The 23,601-nt window shown below is 41.9% G+C and overlaps 2 protein-coding genes across 8 annotated transcripts in view; one reads left to right on the forward strand and one right to left on the reverse strand.

The window, feature by feature from the left end:
* The window catches only part of trhr2 (thyrotropin releasing hormone receptor 2), a 36,646-nt gene extending 20,355 nt beyond the window's left edge, over window positions 1-16,291 (reverse strand). Inside the window, exons 1-5 of the mRNA XM_034535213.1 lie at window positions 16,152-16,291; window positions 11,262-11,672; window positions 7,564-7,696; window positions 3,746-3,897; window positions 2,997-3,123 (exon numbers count right to left, since the gene is read on the reverse strand). Of these exons, the coding sequence (XP_034391104.1) occupies window positions 2,997-3,123; window positions 3,746-3,897; window positions 7,564-7,696; window positions 11,262-11,672; window positions 16,152-16,162 (834 nt within the window). The 5' untranslated portion in view covers window positions 16,163-16,291. The remainder of the gene's footprint in view (window positions 1-2,996; window positions 3,124-3,745; window positions 3,898-7,563; window positions 7,697-11,261; window positions 11,673-16,151) is intronic.
* A 6,206-nt stretch (window positions 16,292-22,497) lies between these two features.
* The window catches only part of zc3h18 (zinc finger CCCH-type containing 18), a 32,765-nt gene continuing 31,661 nt past the window's right edge, over window positions 22,498-23,601 (forward strand). For all 7 annotated transcript variants that reach the window (XM_034533993.1, XM_034533994.1, XM_034533996.1 and 4 more), the window contains exon 1: window positions 22,498-22,678. The gene's annotated coding sequence lies outside the window, so the exon portion shown is untranslated. The remainder of the gene's footprint in view (window positions 22,679-23,601) is intronic.

A 23,601-nucleotide genomic window follows, 5' to 3' on the forward strand; every position in this document is an offset into this window, starting at 1 on the left:
CATGAAGTAAAATGTCTTTCTGCTGAGACATTGTTTAAGTGAATAGCAATTAGGGCACATTCACAGCTCAGATGGGCATGAAACAAAAGTACGAAACATGAGCAACAGTGTTGGAAAATATCGGGTTATTTGTAATTACAAGCCTATGTACATTGAAACCTTAAAGCTGCCAAAACAAATAGTTGTATATCAATAATGTCAAAATGAGTCATTTAAAAAGGCCCACAGGAATTCATCTGTACTTGTTTAGCGCTTTTCTAGTCTTCTGACCATTTAAAGTGCTTTAACACTGCATGACATCATTCACCCATTCACACCATTCATACACTGGTGGGAGGGGCTAAGGTTCCACCTGCCCATCAGGACTAACTAACATTCACACACACATTCATACACTGTAGGCACAACTACGGGAACAATTTGGGGTTAAGTGTCTTGCCCAAGGACACATCGACAGGGTCTAGTGGAGACGGGCATCGAACCGCCGATCTGATTGAAGGACGACCCTGTTCACCACAGTCGCCCCATTATCACCTGACTATATAGTTCCTCTCAGCTGTAGAGAACATTTTAGTTTCATAGACTTTGTTTTGGTTTTACTCAAGTCAAATTGTGTGTATGGTTCCCTTCCCTGCCCTTATCAACCTCATTTCCTGGGGCTTACAAGCCCACTGTGCTGTACCTTACCAGCACCAAAGAGCAAAGTGACAAAGTTAGCACCTAGCTGGTGAACACAGTGGAGCATCTGGTAGTAAAAGAGACCAAAACAGTGGTAATAGTCAATGTTGGACTTGCATTCATCAGGTGGATACAAACAGGACTCCAGGGCAAGGCCACTTAACCTTTGACGTTCAAATAAAACAATGATTTTAAGTCCATGGAAGTAATTAATTTAACTTAAGGGTTAAGGATGGTTTAATTTGTAAATATGTTTTTAAGAAAGAATGAAAAGCACAATACTTATTATATATTAATTTATAAATAATGTATTGGTATTTACAAATTCCCAACATTCCTCAACCAGAGGAGAAGACACGCCACAGCCCCGTCCAAAATAGAAAAAGAAAAAGTGCTAGTTCATCAAAGAATAATGCATAAAAAGTGTTTGGTTTTGTTCTTATGGAGTGGAGTTTCTGGAGAAATTATCTCTGATGTATTCTGCAATCAAAAAAAGGATAACGATAGTTTGTGAAACATCTATCAAATTGTCCACAGCAATTAATCGTTTGACCTGTAATTAATAGCTCAAGCTGCTTTCTGTGTAGATTCCCATCTTTATAAACTACATTTTGTATTCATGCTAATTCTATTCTAATCAGTCTGTACTTCAGCTGTGCTTCATTGTTACAGAACCACACACACAGAAACTGTAATTTTACATTTGATAATTTAGCATTAGACTGATGTACACACCATTATGTTGCTGCTTTGAACTGCATCTAGATAAAAAGAAAAAAAAGCCTGTACTCTACATCTCTCTTGTTCCCCGCTCACCTGACACACAATCTGAAGTAATTGCTGTCCCACCTATCGATCCATAATATACACACTCTCTCAAACAACCACAGCATAGTATCAGCATACACAGTACTGCGTGATTGCTGTAGAATGTCTTTTTTGTGTTTTTGACCCGTGGTTTTTAAATCCTTTGCCTTGGATTTATTTGACAGCCGTAAGTGATTCAATAGTTTCATATAAGTTTGGCCCATGGCTGAAAATGAGTTCCTTTTCTCTTAAAAGGTGCAATGTGTCCATTGGACCTGGAGGTGTCTGATGCCTGGTGAGCCCTGCTGATCGCCCCGCCCCCCCTCCTCTCTACCTCCTTCTGTTTCATGGATTGGAGTTCCATTCATACATTGTCATATTCATGTAATGTGTTTATGTAACTTTGTAAATGCTGTTCATTCTGTACACATGACATCTATTGCTTCTGTCCATCCGGGGAGAGGGATCCTCCTCTGTTGCTCTCCTGAAGGTTTATTCCCTTTTTTCCCTGTGAAAGGGTTTTTTTTGGGAGTTTTTCCTGATCCGATGTGAGGTCAAAGGTCAGGGATGTCGTACGTGTAAAGATTGTAAAGCCCTCTGAGGCAAATTTGTAATTTGTGATATTGGGCTATACAAAATGAACTGAATTGAATTGTGTAGTCACTGGACACCTGTTCCAAAGAAAAAGGGGCAGCATTTGACCTTCTTCTACTGGGTCGAGGCAATCTGAATTTACATTTATGTATTCGGCAGAAGGTCAAAACTAATACTTCTTTACAGTCTTTTGATCATTTTAGTTATTTCCTAAATGTTGTAAACAAAAATTCTCGCCAGATCTTGGTTGAGCCTTGAAGAGGAACACACCTTTACACTGATTAATTCATAACCTACTGGGGGGAGTAGAAAGAAATACAGTAAATGTGTCAGGCAAACTCTTGTTTATTTTGTATAGAATATGAAAAATCTATATATAGTTCTATGGTTTTAAAATGTGGACACAAAACCACTCCCTTCTGGACCAAAAATAACGTTGACGTAACCCTTCTGAGTGGCTTATGAAGGAAGATGCTTTCAAGTCCAAAAAGCCTGTGAGAACGTATTCTACATCTGAGAGCATAGAGACAAAGCAGCAATGCAGCAAGCGTGCAACCCAGGTGAGAGAGGGCTTTCTCAGTAAGAAGGCTCTTTGACTGCTCAGCCTGTGGAAAAGAAGCCATTACCACCACGATTGCCTTCAGAGCCTTATAACAGCCAGGAGTGCGGGCCGATAAGAGGCCACTTTTCTGAGGCTATGGTTAGCAGGGGCATCATCACCATGCTGTAAAGAGGGATTCACGGCCTCTATATTCCCAGCAGATCACACACGCAGCCAAAGACGTGACCAGGGTCAACTGTGACTAAAGCTATCGCACAGCAATTACTTGATAGATAAGACAAGATGTAACAGCAAGAAAAGAGAGCGCACAAGGGGTTAATAGAAAAGGGGGGTAAATGTTGGATGAGGCAGAAACCTGTTTCCTGGAGGAGAGTGCGCTCTTTGGCCGGGCCTGGCGACCTCCCTTCCCCGCATCCGAGGCTTCCCTGCAGCTCCGACGTAGTGTGGTGGTGGTGCTGGTGTCACAATGGTTGGACAGAGGGCTGCAGGGACACAAGTAGCATGTCAGATGTGTTGGTTGGTTTGGTTTCTTGATTAATATTAAGCTGTTAGGAGGTGGTTTGCGCTGTGTTGTTTTTTATAGGATTTGAAATCCTGCAAAAAGGCTTAACTAATATTGGTTTTTGAATGCAGGCCACACACCTTTGAATTAAAACTAACCTTAACATTTCAGTGTATTTCCATCAGTGTCGGCTGGTAAAGGTCATCAATCTTTCATCTAAACTAAGTGTTCAACTCTCTACAAGTAAGAGAAATCCTGACTTGGTTTTGGTCATTATCCAAAACCACTGAAGCCTAAAACCACTGAGTCTGTCATTTCACTTGTTAGATACCTGCATATTGTAAGATCCTTGCCTCCAGTTTGTATTGCAGGCTTTTTTTATATAAATATTTAAGCTCAAAAGGCCAAGTTGAAGTAAAATAATACCTATTGACATCATCAAGGATATTCTCTCAGGCTTGACAAAGTGCTTTCAGAGCCACAAAAGACATTGTACAACTTTATGATGAATAAACTGATACATTACATGCATGAAATTGGTAGAGACCCCTTATTAATGAACAAATCAATGTATTAATATACTAAGACCTTTTTTTAAGTACCTGAGGTAGAGGACCCGTGCTATCAAGCCATACAGCACGATGGCGAAAAGCAGCGGTATGACATAGAAAATGGCAAAGTCGATGAGGTAGATTGGCAGGTAGAGCTCCCGTTTCACTTTGTAGCCACACTGCACATGTCCGTCCTGGCTGACCTGAATGTCACAGTTATCAGGACACTGTTATAAAACAGGCTGGTGGCTCTGGGCTGAGATGCACAATAATGCATAATAATCTTTCACATCTGAACACAATGATGCTACTCTCAGAAATGGCACCGAGCTCTTAAAAAGCTGTTCACATTCCCCCTGCAGTTGAACCAGCATACAGACAAAAGAGGCTTGGTAATCACAAATGTTTTATTCCACTGTGTATGCCTCATGTACTAATATATATATATATATATATATATATATATATATATATATATATATATACATACATACACACACAGATATACAGACATACCTATATAGCACGGGCACGGGCCGAGGAGGTGGAGTGGCAGCCATCTTTGACTCAAGCCTATTAATAAATCCTAAACCTAAATTAAACTCATTTGAAAGCCTTGTTCTTAGTCTTGTCCAACAATGGACAACAATACAATTATATTTGTTATAGTGTACAGGGCCCCAGGTCCATATTCTGAATTTCTATCAAATTTAGTCCTTAAAATTGATAAGGTTATTATTGTAGGAGATTTTAATATTCATGGATGTTGATAATGATTGCCTTAGTACTGCATTTATCTCATTGTTGGACTCGATTGGCTTCTGTCAGAGAGTACAGAAACCCACTCACTGCTTTGGCCACACCCTCGACCTTGTTCTTACATATGGCATTGACATTGAGCATTTGGAGGTCTTCCCACAGAACCCTCTTCTGTCAGACCATTACCTCATAACTTTTGAGTTTATACTCCCGGAGTGTACACCGTTAGTCAAAAGTTTCTACACCAGATGTCTAACTGACAGTGCTGTAGCTACATTTAAAGAAGCGATTCCTTCTGCATTTGATTCAATACCACGTCTCAATATAACAGAGGACCCCTGTGCTAACTTTAGCCCGTCCCAGATTGATCATCTTGTCGATAGTGCTACAGGCTCACTCTCCCATCAACATTGACCAATTGTCTTCAACGGTTTCTACTTCTAAACTTTCTACCTGTCTCTTAAAGAAGTTTTACCTTTAATTGGCACCTCTCTGTTGGATATTGTTAATGTGTCTTTGCTAACAGGCCATGTACCACATTCCTTCAAAGTAGCTGTAATTAAACCTCTCCTGAAAAAGCCCACTCTTAATCCAGAGGTGTTGGCTAACTACAGACCGATCTCTAACCTTCCCTTCCTCTCTAAGATCCTTGAGAAAGTAGTCGCAAATCAGTTGTGTGACTTCCTACATCAGAATAGTTTATTTGAGGAGTTTCAGTCAGGATTTAGAAAACACCACAGCACAGAGACAGCACTGGTTAACATTACTAATGACCTCATAATTGCATCAGATAAAGGACTCATCTCTGTACTGGTCTTGTTATATCTTAGTGCTGATAAAGGACTCATCTCTGTACTGGTCTTGTTAGATCTTAGTGCTGATAAAGGACTCATCTCTGTACTGGTCTTGTTAGACCGTAGTGCTGATAAAGGACTCATCTCCGTACTGGTATTATTAGACCTTAGTGCTGCGTTCGACACCATTGATCATGACATCCTATTACAGAGACTGGATCAGTCGATTGGCATTTCACGTACCGCACTAAGTTGGTTTAAATCCTATTTATCAGATCGATCTCAATTTGTATTTGTAAACAATGAAGCCTCGATGACCACCAAGGTTAATCACAGAGTTCCACAAGGTTCTGAAAAACCCCAGAAACTTTCATTGTTGTACAGATGATACTCAATTATATCTATCAATCAAGCCAGAAGAGACCAACCAGCTCGCTAAACTTCAAGCATGTCTTGAAGACATAAACACATGGATGACCTGCAACTTCCTGTGATTAATTTGTGATTACAAACTTTACAATCTGTACACATACGACATCCCTGTCCCAGGACCTCAGATCGGATCAGGAAAAACTCCCCAAAAAAACTTTTCATGGGGAAAAAGGGAAGAAACCTTCAGGAGAACAGAGGAGGATCCCTCTCCATGGATGGACAGAAGCAATAGATGTCATGTGTACAGATGAACAGAGTTACAGAGTTACAACACATTCAATGAATATGACAGAAATTATGAATAATGAGTAGTATGCATGGACCACGATCCAGACCTCCACAATCCATGAAACAGAAGGAGGAAGAGAGGGGGTGGGGGGCATCAGCAGGAGGCAGGGCCATGGAGGCAGGAGGCATCACGAAGAAGGCCGGACCAATGAGGCCAGGACCTTAAGGCAGGCAGCACAAAGAAGAAGGCAGAGCCATTGGGAAGGAGGCCAGGTCCAGGCCAGGGGCTGGATACAGGAAGCAGAGGCAAGGAGGTAGGACCCAGGAGCCAGGACCAGCTTCAGACACAGCCAGGTCCAATGGACCCTATGAGGCGAGAAGGCACAAAGACTCCGGGGAGGAAGTAGAGTTAGTAATGTGCAATGAAGAAACATAAAGGAGAGAGAGAAGAGGAGAGAGGAGCTCAGTGTATCCTAAAACATCCCCCAGCAGCCTATAAGCCTATAGCAGCATATCAAGGGGCTGGACCAGGGCAAACCTGATTCAGCCCTAACTATAAGGGCTATTAAAGAGGAAAGTCTTAAGTCTATTCTTAAATGAGGTGACTGTGTCTGCCTCCCAGACTGAAAGTGGAAGCTGTTTCCATAAAAGAGCTTGATGGGCACTGGCTCCCATCCTACTTTTTAGGACTCTAGGAACCACGAGTACTACAAGCTCCTTAACATATGATCAAGGCTTTCTCGGTGAGGAGAAGTATTTTAAATGTGAATCTTGATTTTACAGGGAGCCAGTGCAGAGCAACTAATATCGGAGTAATGTGATTTCTTTTCTTAGTTTTTGTGAGTACACGAGCTGCAGCATTCTGGATCAACTGGAGGGATTTAAGAGAGTTATTAGAGCAGCCTGATAATAAGGAGTTGCAGTAATCTAGTCTGGAAGTGAACCAGTTTTTCTGCATTGGTTTGAGACAAGATGTGCCTGATTTTTTAAATGTTACGTAAATGAAAAAATGCAGTCCTTGAGATTTGCTTAACGTGGGAGTTAAAGGACAAGTCCCGGTCAAAGATAACTAGAGATTCTTTACAGTGGTGTTGGATGCCAGGGAAATGCCATCTACAGAAACCACTTCACCAGATAATTGATCTCTGAGGTGTTCTGGTCCGAGTAAAATAACTTCAGTTTTGTCTGAGTTTAACATCAGGAAGTTGCAGGTCATCCATGTTTTTATGTCTTTAAGACATTCTTGAATTTTAGCAAGCTGGTTGGTCTCCTCTGGTTTGATCGATAGATATAATTGAGTATCGTCTGCATACAAATTAGAGTTTATGGAGTGTTTCCTGATAATGTTGCCCAAAGGAAGCATATATAAGGTAAATAAAATTGGTCCAAGCTCAGAACCTTGTGGAACTCTGTGACGTTGGTGGTCATTGAGGCTTCATCGTTTACAAATACAAATGGAGATCGATCTGATAAATAGGATTTAAACTTAGTGCGGTACCTGAAATGCCAATCGACTGATCCAATCTCTGTAATAGGATGTCATGGTCAATTGTGTCGAACGCAGCACTAAGGTCTAACAAAACAAACCACTGCACAGTCCCAGATTAAACCAGTGACAGACAAAATGTAATGCAAAATGCAGTGTATTTATCTAACCTGAATGTCCACCAGGAAAAACCACAGCATGCAGTAGACACAGGTGAAGATCCAAACCACGGCAATGATCCGCTTGGCCCGGGACACTGTGCACACTGTCTGAGCCTTCATTGGATGGCAGATAGCTATGTACCTGCATGTGAAGAAGAAATGGAGGGTTCAAACACAACCATGGTTGTCAATGTTTTACCTGTCAACAATCTGTTGTTAGTATCTTCATTCGAGCACTGACCAATGTAATGAAATTATAGGAAGAAACTATTTGTACGCCAAGAGAAGAAGAAAAAAGACTGATGCATGAAGAATCACCTTAATGACTTAGAATCGATTCTTTCACATTCATAAGAGAGCATACAAGAAATAAGCTGATGTTGGGAGACTGAACAAAAGCCACATTTCTCTCCCTCTCTCCTTGCATGTTTTAATTTTTTTCATTTTCATTGCATGCTTTTACTTCTGCTACACTGTGGATTATGTACAAGATCATAACGGACAATGCCAATGAAGCTGAAATGGTAATTCAGTCAGGAAGCCTCTTTACACACTTTTCATTCATAATATCTCTCTCTGTGATTACTCTGTTTAAATGAACCAACCAGATTCTGCAGTTTAGCAGACCTCAGCATCACTACCCCTTGATTATCCTATTTCAGTATGGAGTCCAATCCCCAAAGACTTTGCACTATTCAAATGTTATGCATATGTAATAAATTATTGTTAAATTATAAAAGAAGTGTTTTGTTTAAGTTACACTTTCCATTATTGTCAACCTTTTTCTAAGTAACATTATACAGTTTAACTGTTATTTATGTCTGGTTTTACTACCTGTTGTGCAGCTACTGGTTTACATGTATTTGTCAAACTCCTTGTGGAAGTAAAACATGTCAACCTACACTTTAACAGTGGCATGAGACAGTCCTCTATCCATCAAACACTGTAAAAGGAGAGAATAGATCAAACTGCACAGGACAGGGGATCTTGCATCTTTTCCTTTAACCTGTAACAGACAATGGTGGATCCTGCTCTTGCTGCATGAATGCTCTGCACCATCTGTACAGATACTGTAGTCCAGCCATCCTCAGCCTGTCCCTCTCCGGACTAAAGCCTGGAGAGGACACCCTAGAACTGGGGGCGGTCCGGGGTTTGGCTGCCATCATCTTGGTCATTCCTGCATACCACAGCACCGAGCTGTACCAGCAAAAACCATAGAAGTGGGTGTTGTATCGGTTGGCAAACAGATCCACTTCATCTTCCCCGCCTTTAAAAACAACAGGTGCTCTGAGGCCCACAACTAAAAGCTATCCGCCATCCTGCCACAAACCCCAGCATCAGCATGATGGTCCGCGCCTTCACCATTACAGCCTTCCACAGTTGCAAACTGCTTGCAGCAAGGCCATCTATCTATTGTACGACAGAGTGGCCAGCAGCCTGCACTTTGCCACGATGCAAAAAACACAAAATGGAATAGCTGGATTTGCAAAATATCATGGAATTTGCCAAATTGAGGATTCACATGACTTTAGCCCTGATCTTCCACTCTTAACAGCAAAAGCCCAAGTAAATAAATATGTGACCCATCAGGAAGCTACAGCCAATGAGAATGCAACACACGTGTTGGGAGGAACTTGGGGGAGGGTTCATTCAAACTGAGGAAGTCTGACAATAACAGCAACATTTAGAGCACTTATTTTCCAAAATGATCAAATGTTTTGTTTTACAACTGTATTTAATCTATCTGTGATAAGAAAAATGTGCAATGTTGCATTACATCAAATTAATTAATATTTACATTTTTAATATGTTCCGAAGAATTGTTTATTCATCCACCACATGATTAGACACTAAGATCAATCGGACTGTGTGGAACATAGTCCATTCTCTGGAATTAGCCATGACAATGAGGTCTTTGAGATACTCATGCCTTGATCGTGCAGCAGCTGAGCACAGTGTCCACATATCTGCTACAGACATTGAGGCACTGCTTGCAATGTCTCCCATTACCCGTGTGGAGATCAGAAAGGAAGAACATGGAAATGGCCGAGCCAGTGATGGAGTTCATGAACGCTTCACCTGCCTTGTGAACATAGCAGCTGACAATATGTCACCGTTTGCCTCCTGTGGGGAGATAGATGAAGAGACTTTACTGACAACTAAAGGCACAGTATAGCAATCATGAATAGAAACTGCAATGCCACCAGCTGTGACCACTTAAACTATCAGGGACGGTGTGTGTGTGTGTGTGGGTGCGTGTGTGTGTGTCCGTCCGTCCAGGCAGTCTTAAAACGTCATATACAGTTCGGCCTGAATTCAATCAGAAACCATGGGACGCAGGGGAAGTTTGAGAGGGGCATATGCTCTTTGAATAATGAGAAATGTGTGAAATGGTTTTACTGCAATATAACTGCCACTAGTATAGTAAGCAGTCACGTTGGGTGTGATATTTAAATATCTTTAAAGTTTTCACATGACTTCACAAACTACATAGAGGGAAGGTAGTGCCGTAGTAGCACTTTGGTAGCACTTAAATGTCTCTTACTGATAGCACTTTGTAGTTTAACTTTATTGAAGAAATTGTACTTGCTTGATTCTTGTTGTTCTGAGTTTGGACTCATGGTTGAATGCACTTATTGTAAGTCGCTTTGGATGAAAGCATCAACTAAATGACATGTAATGTAATGTAATAAAATACTACAGCATGGTTTGGGAAATGTTTGCAAGTAAAGTGTAATTTGTTGTAGGTGAAGCAAATTTGGGGATCTCGCGCTCGATGTCTGCTGCCACCTGGATTCAATGAAGGTGAAAGGACTTTTGGTTTAGACGGATCTACTTTTTTGAGAACAGATCAAATTAAAACTATAAAGATTATCCAGAGTAACACATTTTATAATTGTGTTTAAAGTTTGATTGTTTCAAGATAACTTTATTGATTGAAGCAGAACAAAACAAATCCCATTAACCTCCATTGTATTTGTGCGAAGGAAGACATTTTAGATACAGGTATATCAAAACGTAGTTAAGTAAACCCAAAACTATCTGCATAGATGGATACTACTATTACTGCTGATAATTAGGAAAATATGTAGTTTGTTTGTAATTTGGGTGGTGTTATTTGCATAATTTGCAATGGTTGAGCACCAAGGGCCATCATATGATGCCCCTATCAGCAGGACATCATTTGTCTGTGCCTTCAAAACCATTACAAGTAACCTTTGAAAACACATCCATTGTTATGACAACACTAAGGTTTGATTAGGTTTAGGAAAAAGAACAATGCTTTCTACTGACACTTGAGGGCTTTGTCACTTGAAACATGTTGTATTGGGGAACTTGCTGATCGACTGTTGCTGATGTTCAGAGGACAGTCTCCAGAGGTGAGAAATGGCGCTATATGCAACACAGATGTGACCAATTATTTTAGCTAAGACTTTGATATTTGACCTGCAAAGCACAAAATGTGTTGGCAGTGGTTTCTGTAAAAAAAATAAAATAAGCCGAGACCATTGGTTTGCATCAGATGACATCACTGACCCCCACACATTTACCTTTGTTTACATGTAGAGCATTAGTTAAACTATTGTCCTCTGTAACCTCTACAAATGAAAAGACAAAAGCATTCTCCTGTAAAAGTAAAATGAATGCCAATACCAAAAACAGTACAATCTAGCAAAAGTTGTTGTTGGTTGTATGTCCATCCTCACCTCTCCACAGTGAAGGCAGTGATGGAGCAGGAGGACACGTTGATGCCCAGGTACTGAAGGTAGGTGATCCCCAGACAGCCAGCGTGGCCAAAGACCCACGTGCCTGTCAGACTGTCCGACACGTTGGGCAGCCCTGCCGCCACCAACACCGTCAGGTCGGCTATGGCCAGGCTGACCAGATAACAGTTGGTGGGTGTTCTCATGTGACGGGTGGTGAGGACCACGAGGACCACCATGATGTTCCCAACAATGCCCACGCCACACACCAGCAGGACCAGGAACACCGACACTGTCTGGTACTCCAAAGATTCGGAGACGGCGTCGCTCGGATTCAGAGAGATGTTGGTTGGGGTGTCGATTCTGGAGCTCCCGTTGTCAGTCATATCTGCTTGCAGTTTGTCTTTGTATACCCTAAATGTTAGTTAATCACTCTGAAATGTCACCATGGTATTTCTCCTTCATTTAGAGCATTAACTCTTATTTAAAGGTAGCATTGTATTGACTGTTGTGAAGCTTTAGCAGCTCACATGTTTAATTGAGTTATCACTTTGAAAGTAACAGATGTGAATTTGCTTTTTTCTTTAATTACAGCGAAAGGGACAGAAGCACTGTGCTTGTTCTCTAACCTTCTGTCCTTCACCTTTACCTCCCCGCACTCTATCCATTTAACTAATTACGAATAAAAAGAATAACACGGTGAATGAGAGCTCAGGACTTCCACTCAGTGTCCCACTGAGTCACCTAGAAATAGAAAGAGAGTTTAAGTAATTGGACAAAAAGGGAATTGAATCAACAATAACCTTTGAATTGGCCTTGGATTTTTTTTATATGCCAATGTCAAACACTCTTTAACACAGGAGATCTCTACCTCTGGTGGTTAAAACAAAGATGGTGTGTGTGTGTGTGGGGGGGGGGGGGGGGGGTGAACAAAGCAAGCTGGTGGTTTCAAATGGCAATGAGATGCAGTAGTAGCATGTAAGATAGAGATCCGCAGTGAGTTCAGGTTTCTCTGGAAATGTTTTGAGACTATGAGATATCTTGTGAACAAAGTTGCAATATTTTCCAGAGGGTGGTGCTAGAGCAAAGCTCAAAGGTTTCATCCAACAGTTCTCCCTTTTATGTATAAAATACTGTAACACACTGTTGCCAACCAACTCAAAACCCACCTGGACTTCAACCAACTGTATGAACCAGATCTCATCACGTAACAGAAACCACCCTGATCAAAGTCACCAAAGACCTCCTCCTCTCCTCTGATGACCACTCCCTCAACATCCTCATCCTACTAGACCTCGGTGCAGCCTTTGACACCATCAACCACTCCATCCTCCTCTCCCTCATCCTACTAGACCTCAGTGCAGCCTTTGACACCATCAACCACTCCATCCTCCTCTCCCTCATCCTACTAGACCTCAGTGCAGCCTTTGACACCATCAACCACTCCATCATCATCTACCTCAACATCCTCATCCTACTAGACCTCAGTGCAGCCTTTGACACCATCAACCACTCCATCCTCCTCTCCCTCAACATCCTCATCCTACTAGACCTATGTGCAGCCTTTGACACCATCAACCACTCCATCCTCCTCTCCCTAAACATTCTCATCCTACTAGACCTCAGTGCAGCCTTTGACACCATCAACCACTCCATCCTCCTCTCCCTCATCCTACTAGACCTCAGTGCAGCCTTTGACACCATCAACCACTCCATCCTCCTCTCCCTAAACATTCTCATCCTACTAGACCTCAGTGCAGCCTTTGACACCATCAACCACTCCATCCTCCTCTCCCTAAACATTCTCATCCTACTAGACCTCAGTGCAGCCTTTGACACCATCAACCACTCCATCCTCCTCTCCCTCATTCTACTAGACCTCAGTGCAGCCTTTGACACCATCAACCACTCCATCCTCCTCTCCCTCAACATCCTCATCCTACTAGACCTATGTGCAGCCTTTGACACCATCAACCACTCCATCCTCCTCTCCCTCATCCTACTAGACCTCAGTGCAGCCTTTGACACCATCAACCACTCCATCCTCCTCTCCCTAAACATTCTCATCCTACTAGACCTCAGTGCAGCCTTTGACACCATCAACCACTCCATCCTCCTCTCCCTCATCCTACTAGACCTCGGTGCAGCCTTTGACACCATCAACCACTCCATCCTCCTCTCCCTCAACATCCTCATCCTACTAGACCTATGTGCAGCCTTTGACACCATCAACCACTCCATCCTCCTCTCCCTAAACATTCTCATCCTACTAGACCTCAGTGCAGCCTTTGACACCATCAACCACTCCATCCTCCTCTCCCTCATCCTACTAGACCTCAGTGCAGCCTTTGGCACCATCAACCACTTCATCCTCCTCTCCCTCATCCTACTAGACCTCAGTGCAGCCTTTGACACCATCAACCACTCCATCCTCCTCTCCCTCAACATCCTCATCCTACTACACCTCAGTGCAGCCTTTGACACCATCAACCACTCCATCCTCCTCTCCCTCATCCTACTACACCTCAGTGCAGCCTTTGACACCATCAACCACTCCATCCTCCTCTCCCTCAACATCCTCATCCTACTACACCTCAGTGCAGCCTTTGACACCATCATCCACTCCATCCTCCTCTCCCTAAACATCCTCATCCTACTAGACCTCCGTGCAGCCTTTGACACCATCAACCACTCCATCCTCCTCTCCCTCATCCTACTAGACCTCGGTGCAGCCTTTGACACCATCAACCACTCCATCCTCCTCTCCCTCATCCTACTAGACCTCCGTGCAGCCTTTGACACCATCAACCACTCCATCCTCCTCTCCCTCATCCTACTAGACCTCCGTGCAGCCGTTGACACCATCAACCACTCCATCCTCCTCTCCCTCAACATCCTCATCCTACTAGACCTCCGTGCAGCCTTTGACACCATCAACCACTCCATCCTCCTCTCCCTCAACATCCTCATCCTACTAGACCTCCGTGCAGCCTTTGACACCATCAACCACTCCATCCTCCTCTCCCGTCTTGAGTCCTCTCTCCTCATTACTAGCACAGCCCTCTCCTGGTTCAAGTCATACCTCTCTGACCGCCAACAGTTCATTATCAGCAATAAATTAAACTCTGACACAATGATCTTCTGCACAGTTCTGACTATCCATTGTGCAGGACTGAGTGAGGTACCCCAGTAACTCTATTTAGCTGGAGGCCTTCTTGCTGTGTACTGCATTTTACATACATATATGCATAAAGGAGAAATGGGCAACGTATTACTTTAAGATCTTCACATAAACATATTGATGAATTTTGTCTTACAGAATTGGTTTACCGTTCTGCGAGGTATCAAGCACATAGCTGTACGATCAATATTATCACCTTGAGGTTGCCAAACAACCAGCGGTACTCCACAAAGAGACTGTTCCAGGGCAAGAAATATTGTCCCTTAAAAGCACAACTAGACATTTTTAATCTTTTTGTACAAATTAACAAACTGCTGCTTATCAAAAGCTGTCTCCAGCAATATATTTGTCATACAGACATGATGGTGGTATTAGTCTTCTAACTCTCTGCAAGAAAGCATGTCAGGAAAAATTTTTGATAATATGTTTTTTTGGTTTAACAAAATCCACCTGCTATGGCTCAGAAGTTAACACATTATCTGATTTACTTGATCTGTGCATTTTTACACTTCAGTTTGTGTTAAGATCAAACGATATGTGTTAATTAGTGAGTTGCTGGTCGGCAGATTTGTGAAAACATGACTACTCTTGCAGGTACCATCGGGCTCGAAACTAACAGAACGTAAAGTCTGAAATGACAAAGTAAACTCACTAAACTAAACCCGACTGCCATTATTAAGACCCATTATTTCCTGCTATCTGGCAGATATACTTAAACATAACAAACTCGAGGTCACCAGTCAAGCTGAATGTCAGAGAACGTGAATGGGTTACCGCTAGCTGTAAGAACTGGGCTGTTTGAGCCAGCTGCATATCCACACTTAAGTACACAAACATGTCAGAACAGCATTAATTTACCATGTGTGTCCATTACTCATATCTACTTTAACAACAATCTACTTTTACAGTTTCTTAAATTCCTGTTTAAAATGTTAATTGCAAAGATAATAGACCTGCCCATCACAACACAATACAGTGGCACCATACAAATGTAATATAAAGCGTCCCGACTTTATTCTTTGAGTCCTCCAATGGAAATAAATAGGCTACATACAGAAAAAAATAATGGACATTGAACACATACAATAAATAAATAAGCTTTGTTGGATAGCCAATCAGAATTTAAGATAACGAGGTGGCACCTGGGGTGGCCAATCAGATTTCAGGGGGGGCCCATGTCTCCCCAGGCCAATCACTGGACACGCCCCTGTGCAAGGCACCAAACCTACAGGTGTTCCATTAGTAAAGGACTGTGTGGCATGGGTGGAACAGTGGAGGGGAGGAAACCCCGTGGAGCTTAGCTGACCATCCACACACCCATAAGACAAATACCAACAACATATAAAGCTTGATAATGCTCAAGAAATGTATTCGGCCGATAGTTCAGAAAAATATGTTTGATAGACAATGGGAGAAGTCTATGAAACCAGATGAGGAATAAGCAACTTAACTGTTCACATATGAAAAGAATGAAATCAGAATGGATGTGTGACAACAACTTGTTCTATGATCTATTCGTCCTACTGTCACATTCGGTTATTTCCAGATCTGAAACATTACATATCCCTTTCTTCGTGGGCTAAATGAGTGGATGACATTTGTGTCAGTGTGGCATGGCTTTAGCTAATGACGACAGCAATAGGGATAACAAAAGACATAACTGGTTGTAAACATTGTTCTTGTTCATTTGCAGGCGGAACATATTGAATTACCTTTGCATCATGTCAGCTTCCTCCGGGATTTTCTTCAAGCCTGTATCTCTCTTCACAAGTTCGAATGCCTTATTATCTTTTCCCTCGAGTTTGTATGGTGCAAGTCGCCGGTTAACCAGGTCGTCCGCGTGGCCATGCTGTTGCCTACACGCTGGCCAACACCGCGCACGAGCTCTGTCACGCTCACACAGATGAACGAGGGAAGCAACACTCGTGCCTTCAAAATAAAAGCACAATATCTTTTTTTTAAAACGAGTGGTGGGCTGACTTTCACTTGGTGCAACGTGTATTTTTGTTACGGTGGATGTTTGCCTCATGTTCATCACTGAATGGAGGTTATCATCATCATCTCCCTTTTAGCTTTTTGGTGGGCCACACGGATAATAATTTGTGATTCGATCAAATATAGGACAAAACAAGATCATATTTCATGTTATATATTAACAAATGATTTACAGTGTTGTAATTTACATATGTTTAGCTAGCTGGATGAAGCATTTAGTTGTTACATTTGAAGTATTTACTTGGGCTCTCCGCGCTTTGTAACTCCACTGATTACTGTAAAACTGCTGCCGACTTGCCTTCAGAGATGTATGTATTGATATGGAAGTAAACATCCTACGAGGGCCACCATGGCACCGGTGCACATAAATGCGGCTGCCGTTCTATTCATTCTGCTACGTTGATTTGAATTGTAATGTCCGTTCTCTTTCATTATTATTTCTATGTCCAAAACAAAAACTTTTGGTCCTCTCCCATTTAATACAGCAAGATTAAACGTATGTCATTATAAAAGTCTGTAGCATCTTTTCTGTTTTTTTTATTGGTGCATAAACAAGATATAGGTATTTAACAGATTAAACAATGATAGAAGCGGGACAAAAATACACAAGGATTAACAACAAAGGGTGAACTTTGTTTAGTATTCTGAATTGAATTTGTTGTGTGTAGTTATGGAGTTATGATACATTGAAATATGGGGTTTCCAGTTATTTGGTTGGATTTCCACAAAGCTATCAGAGTCACTGCCATGAATGGATTTCTGTGTTTTTGAACTGACAGGTTAAGGGACGGGAGGTCGGATATTGATTATTCTTGGCAACCATTGTTCTTTATTCATCCTGGGATTGTTGTGATTGCAACCATATGAGCATAGTTAAGATCGTTTGCTAGGTATTATGGGGCGGCTAGGCCTCAGTGGTCTTTTGTTTTCTGCAGAGTGGATCACTTGATTTGTGGATTCTTATGTGTCAACATTTTTTAAAGGGGGTCATGAGCAAGGCCATGGCAGGGGGCAGGGCCACGGAGGGAGGAGGCCGGCCCACCAGGCATGAGGCATCGTGAAAGCAGCCGGAACAATGAGGCCAGGCCTTTGAGGCAGAAGGCACAGAGAAGGAGGCAGGGCCATTGGGAAGGAGGCCAGGCCCAGGCCAGAGGCTGGATGCAGGAAGCAGGGCCAAGGACCCAGGACCCAGAACTGGCTTCAGACAAGGCCAGGTCCAATGGACCCTATGAAGCGAGAAGTCACAAAGACTCCGTGGAGGAAGGAGAGTTAGTAATGTGCAATGGAGAGCTGTAAAAGAGAGAGAGAATAGGAGAGAGGAGCTTAGTGTGCCCTTTTTTACCTGTTTTTTTATTTACTTTCGCCTCTGGCCCTCAGAGTCCACCACTGTCTCTCAAGTCTTGAAAGCAGCCCAATCTATCATTGTTATGGATATCTGAAGGACATTTTAGGAATATTATATTATATATATATTATAGTATAGCTAACGTTTTCTATGTAGCGTAGGCATACTTTTGACAATATGCCTGATGTTCCCTGAAGGAGAGGAATGAAGTGAGCACCATACTTCACAATGACGTTTGGCAGCCCTGACCCCAGAGCGCCGAGCTTTGTTAGTGGGCCCTGATGATTTCCCGGTACATGTGGCTTTTGGAGAGCAAAAATGAAATAACAATTAGCCATAAGAATCAAGTTAAATGTTAATCAATGATTCACACAACAATCTGATATCCCATGCTATAGGGAAGGAACACAAACTGTCAAAACTGGAACGGGTTAGGGTTTTACTTTTGAAACGTGTGAGAGGAAGTCATGTGTTGTCTATGCTCCAGCTTGACAGTTCGCCCTCAAAGTGCCTTCAGTGTACTCTTGTCAGGGATTCATGTGTTTAAGGGAAGCATCTCCCACGAACATCACCCTTCAGCTTACTCTACAATGAGGTATGGAGACATTAAGGTCCAACCAAAATGAGAATTAGTTTCATTCATCATTAGACACAGCCTTAATGCAGAAGTATTTTTCACTGTATATCCTAAATATCTCCTGAAGTTGAAGAAATGTTTTGGAAAGAATTAACAATAGAGATGAGGCAGTTTCATTTGGTTTGGCTAAATTTCAAATAAAAACATGTCAACAGCCATACTGTAAAAAGGATGGCTATGAATGCAAAAACATAGATCTTCTTAAAAAAAAATGTAAAAACTATAATAGATAATAAAAGACCCACATCATGTCATTATGTGTTTGAAAATATTACTTTCACAAAATCATGTATAATGCTATGTAAACTAGTAGCCCGGTAGACACCGTATACACAATACTGTATATGCATTTCATTATCTTTAAAGGAGAATATTTGTTATATTATAAAATATTGTCACTTTGAAATCAAAATCTAGAAAATCATGCATTACTTCAGTCCTCCCTGGGTAGTGTCTTTAAGTTGCTTAAGAGCCCAACCTCGAAAGCATCTGTATGCTGTCATCATTTGATGTAAGGTGACTGCTTCCATCTAGTGGCTAGAGTCTGAAACTATGCAGCCTTCCACAAATCTGATATTAGATTAGATTAGATTAGAAAACTTTATTAATCCCCAATGGGGAAACTCATTTGACAACAATAGACACAGTCCACAGAGCACAACAGAGAAGTAACACACTACAAGGAACAAACAAAACCAGAAGATACCCCATAAAACATGACCATCAGAAAGATGCTAAGTCTAAATCTAAAAACACCTAAAGGTGTTCATTAAAAAATCTAACTGCTGCCGGAACAATGATGATTAGGGAAGAAAGAGACCAAAACCCAAAAGCTTTAAAAGTGCACAATTTAAAGTAGTCCAATTTAAAGTAGTAAATCAAATTGAAACTTGGCCCTAAGAGTCATTCATTCATTCAATATAAAAATATCTTTCCATTTACAAATTAATACTTGTCTTTCCACCCCTTTTTGTTAAGTGAAAGACATGTATCCAGAACGGTAAGTTACCAGAGAGTCCAGATGGATAGAACTATCAAGAATAAGTTCAAACTCACACAGGCTCCTGTCCTCTAGACTTTATGGACAGCCGTCATCAACAGATGAAACAATGATAGAAGCAACTGTCTTGATTGAGGAATGTCCCACTTCAACCTTCGGAGGCGCAGTCGTTATAATGTCAATTTGCCCACTCACTGCTCAGCTCTACAGATGGAGTTGCTGCTCCGTGAACCTCGACACTCTCCGTCATGTCTCGGCCTTACTTGAGTGCCTTAACGCAGACCATACAGAGAACAATGAGACGGTCAGTACAAGGTAGCGTCGGCAGTATATGGCATCCCAAGGGCTCCGGGGCACCCATGCCTCGTGCCGACTCCACGTCTCTGGGGCCACCAGAACTGACCTCTTCGCGACCACGGTGAAAGGGTGCAACAGAGTGCAGAGAGGGCTATACGTCAGCAGGAGGCTCCTGCTTGGAGCACATCAAAAGCAAAGTAATGATTATGGGAGGAAGCGTCCTGGTGGTGAGGGCCGCATTCCCCCGTGATGGTGAGATTTTCTGCCCCGTCCTTCATTCCTTTGGATACTGTTAATAGAGTTGATGTTTGTAATGTTTACAATGTTTGAACAAATGACTTTTTTAAAGAACACATTGCCCTCTCTTCCCCAACTCCTCTTCTTTTCCCACCCCACCTGCAGTACAGGAGGCATAGGGCTGGAGGAGGCAGTTCTATTCACACAGCTTGTCGCACAACACAATCTTATGAAGAGTGGCAACGGTAATAAAATGGATGGACAGGACACTGAGACTGGGTTATTCTCTCCAGTTCTGCAGTGTTCCTCGTCTGCTCACGAGAGTCAAGGGGGTGAATAGATGTTCTGTATACCAACCACTCAATCATCAACCACTATTGATGTTGTCCTCCAGGACACAGCCTCCACACACAGTACAACAGGCTGCTATTCTTCTATTCCCTGGCCCCCCACACCTCCAGCAGGTGGGTGGACACAGCGCCAACGTGTCATGAGGGTCTTCTTTTATATCAACAACCTCATTATCATGGCCAAGTCCAGACAAAGTTCCACAAGGCCCGGTTTATCTTGATCATGCAACTTTGGAGAACAGGGGTACCAACCTCATGTTCAAGCTGCTTTACGCATTTCCACAACGTATCCTTCATCCATCCCATGTCCTAGAGAGAGAAGCCAGAACAGTTGTCAGGAGACAGCACTGTTGTGTGACTTTCTACACCATAATAGTTTATTGGAGAAGTTTCAGTCAGGATTTAGCAAACACCACAGCACAGAGACAGCATGGGGTGCAAATGACCTCCTAATTGCATCGGATAAAGGACTCATCTCTGTACTTGTTTTGTTAGACCTTAGTGCTGCGTTCGACACCATTGACCATGACATCCTATTACAGAGACTGGATCAGTCGATTGGCATTTCAGGTACCGCACTAAGTTGGTTTAAATCATATTCATCAGATCAATCTCAATTTGTATTTGTAAACGATGAAGCCTCGATGACCACCAAGGTTAATCACGGAGTTCCACAAGGTTCTGTGCTTGGACCAATTTTATTTACCTTATATATGCTTCCTTTGGGCAATATTATCAGGAAACACTCCATAAACTTTCATTTTTATGCAGATGATACTCAATTTATCGATAGATACTCAATTATATCTATCGATCAAACCAGAAGAGACCAACCAGCTCGCTGAAATTCAAGTATGTCTTAAAGACATAAAAACATGGATGACCTGCAACTTTCTGATGTTAAACTCAGACAGAGTTATTTTACTGTTACTATTTTAATAATTTCTGTCATATTCATTAAATGTGTTGTAACTCTGTAACGCTTTTCATTCTGTACACATGACATCTATTGCTTCTGGCCATCCGGAGAGAGGGATCCTCCTCTGTTGCTCTAATGCTCTAATAATCAGGCTGCCCCACTAGAGAGCTGCGCTCACTAAATGCGGGGCTACTCGTGGTTCCTAGAGTCTTCAAAATTAGGATGGGAGCCAGAGCCTTCAGTTATCAAGCTCCTTTTTTATGGAACCAGCTTCCACTTTCAGTCCGGGAGGCAGACACAGTCACCTCATTTAAGAGTAGACTTAAAACTTTCCTCTTTAATAGTGCTTATAGTTAGGGCTGAATCAGGTTTGCCCTGGTCCAGCCCCTAGATATGCTGCTATAGGCTTATAGGCTGCTGGGGGATGTTTTAGGATACACTGAGCACCTATCTCCTCTTCTCTCTTTCCTCATTGATGAATTTACATCTCTCCATTGCACCTTACTAACTCTGCTTACTCCCCGGAGTCTTTGTGACTTCACGTCTCCTAGGGTCCATTGAACCTGGCTGTGTCTGATGCCTCCTGCCTGGTGAGCCGGCCTCCTGCGTTGGCCCTGCTGATCGCCTCACCCCCCCTCCTCTCTACCTCCTTCTGTTTCATGGATTGTGGAGGTCCATGCATACATTGTCATATTCATTTAATGTGTTTATATAACTCTGTAACGCTGTTCATTCTGCACACATGACATCTATTGCTTATGTCCATCCGGGGAGAGGGATCCTCCTCTGTTGCTCTCCTGAAGGTTTCTTCCCTTTTTTCCCTGTGAAAGGTTATTTTTGGGGAGTTTTTCCTGACCCGATGTGAGGTCCTGGGACAGGGATGTCATATGTGTACAGATTGTAAAGCCCTCTGAGGATAATTTGTAATTTGTGATATTGGGCTATACAAAATAAACTTAATTGAATTGAATTGAAATAAGCGTCCCATTAACTTTAGATTCAAACCGTGTCAATATGTCACGATATGTAAATGTATTATGTCTTATCAAAGTTAAAATGTGCACAGAAACGACAAAATAAGATAACATAATATCATTACGACTAATACAATTCGTTTGTGTTCATTGGTCAGGGTGCTACGCTGCACTGAACGCAAATCGGATTTGGTTCTCATCATCACGTTATAATGGCCAACAATCTGACCCACATAGTGATCTCAGATCGGTCCTTATTTATTTCCTGCGCGTTTTTTTCTCCTCCTAAATTGTCGTATGTTGATGACGTTGAGGTAATGGCCGCTCTCGCTGTGGCGTGAGGACTGTAATATTTTCTCCACCATAGCTGTTAAATTAACTCGTAAAATATTTATTGTAGACTGTAAAAAAAAAAAACAATATCAGCAGGAGAGGGCAGTTCTTAACGCAGCAGTGCTGTCTTTGAAGAGCTCCGGGTCGGCAAGGTGAATGAAAAAAATGTGTGGTTGTTAGCATCTAGCAAAGTAGCTGCGCGTTTAGCTTATAGTTAGCTACAGGGATGGATGCATTGTTTATTGAAAGACAAACGAGTGGGTTGCAATGTCCACTCATTGTTAAAGCGGTGGTGTCCGGTTCGTTTTGCACCTCGGATAACCGGTTTGTTTGTTTATATTTGCAGTTTGGTGTGGGCAGTGTGCTTGTTGGTTAGCGAGCTCTCCGCGTTGACGTTGTAGTTATGGGCCTTGTGACCCAGCTATTAGAAGTGTAATACCAGACATTTTACGGCGCAGCTGAACTAAACTATTTACAAACGTGGACATGGTGTCTTAGTATGTACACGTTCGTATGTAACGTGAACGTTATCATGGACCCTTACAAGACATTTGCAGTAAGGTTGTACGAGGTTTTTGGCTCCTACCATCGGCGGATAACGTTAGCGCTAATTGTTAGCTAGCTTGCTATTGCTAGGAGTTTTTTTTGCAGCGCTGGAAGCTAACTTTCCTTCAGCAAAGATTTTACCTATATTATTATGTCTTACTCTCATATGAAAGGTTTTGAAGTTATTTTCCTCTTTAAAATAATGTAACCTTTGTTTGCAAGCTGGCTAGTGTTTCTTTTCTCTGGCAAATTCCAAAGCACACAAAACCATTTGGTAGATATGATAAGATGTATCCAATATTTAGTTGAGTATTTGTAAATACTCTTATAATACTTCCTGTGAATTCCATCAGTATTTTTTTTGGGGTGATTTGAAGTTAGAAAATACTTTTATATACTCCGATTTACCTTTATTGATTAGTTAATGTTCTGAAATCCTGTTCTACCTTGTTTGTAACCTATGATGTTAAATTGACAAGTATTTGAATGGAGTGTGGCATGATGTATTTTGAATTATATATAAATGCTA

This window comes from Cyclopterus lumpus, chromosome 6, assembly GCF_009769545.1.
Source record: "Cyclopterus lumpus isolate fCycLum1 chromosome 6, fCycLum1.pri, whole genome shotgun sequence".
NCBI lineage: Eukaryota > Metazoa > Chordata > Actinopteri > Perciformes > Cyclopteridae > Cyclopterus > Cyclopterus lumpus.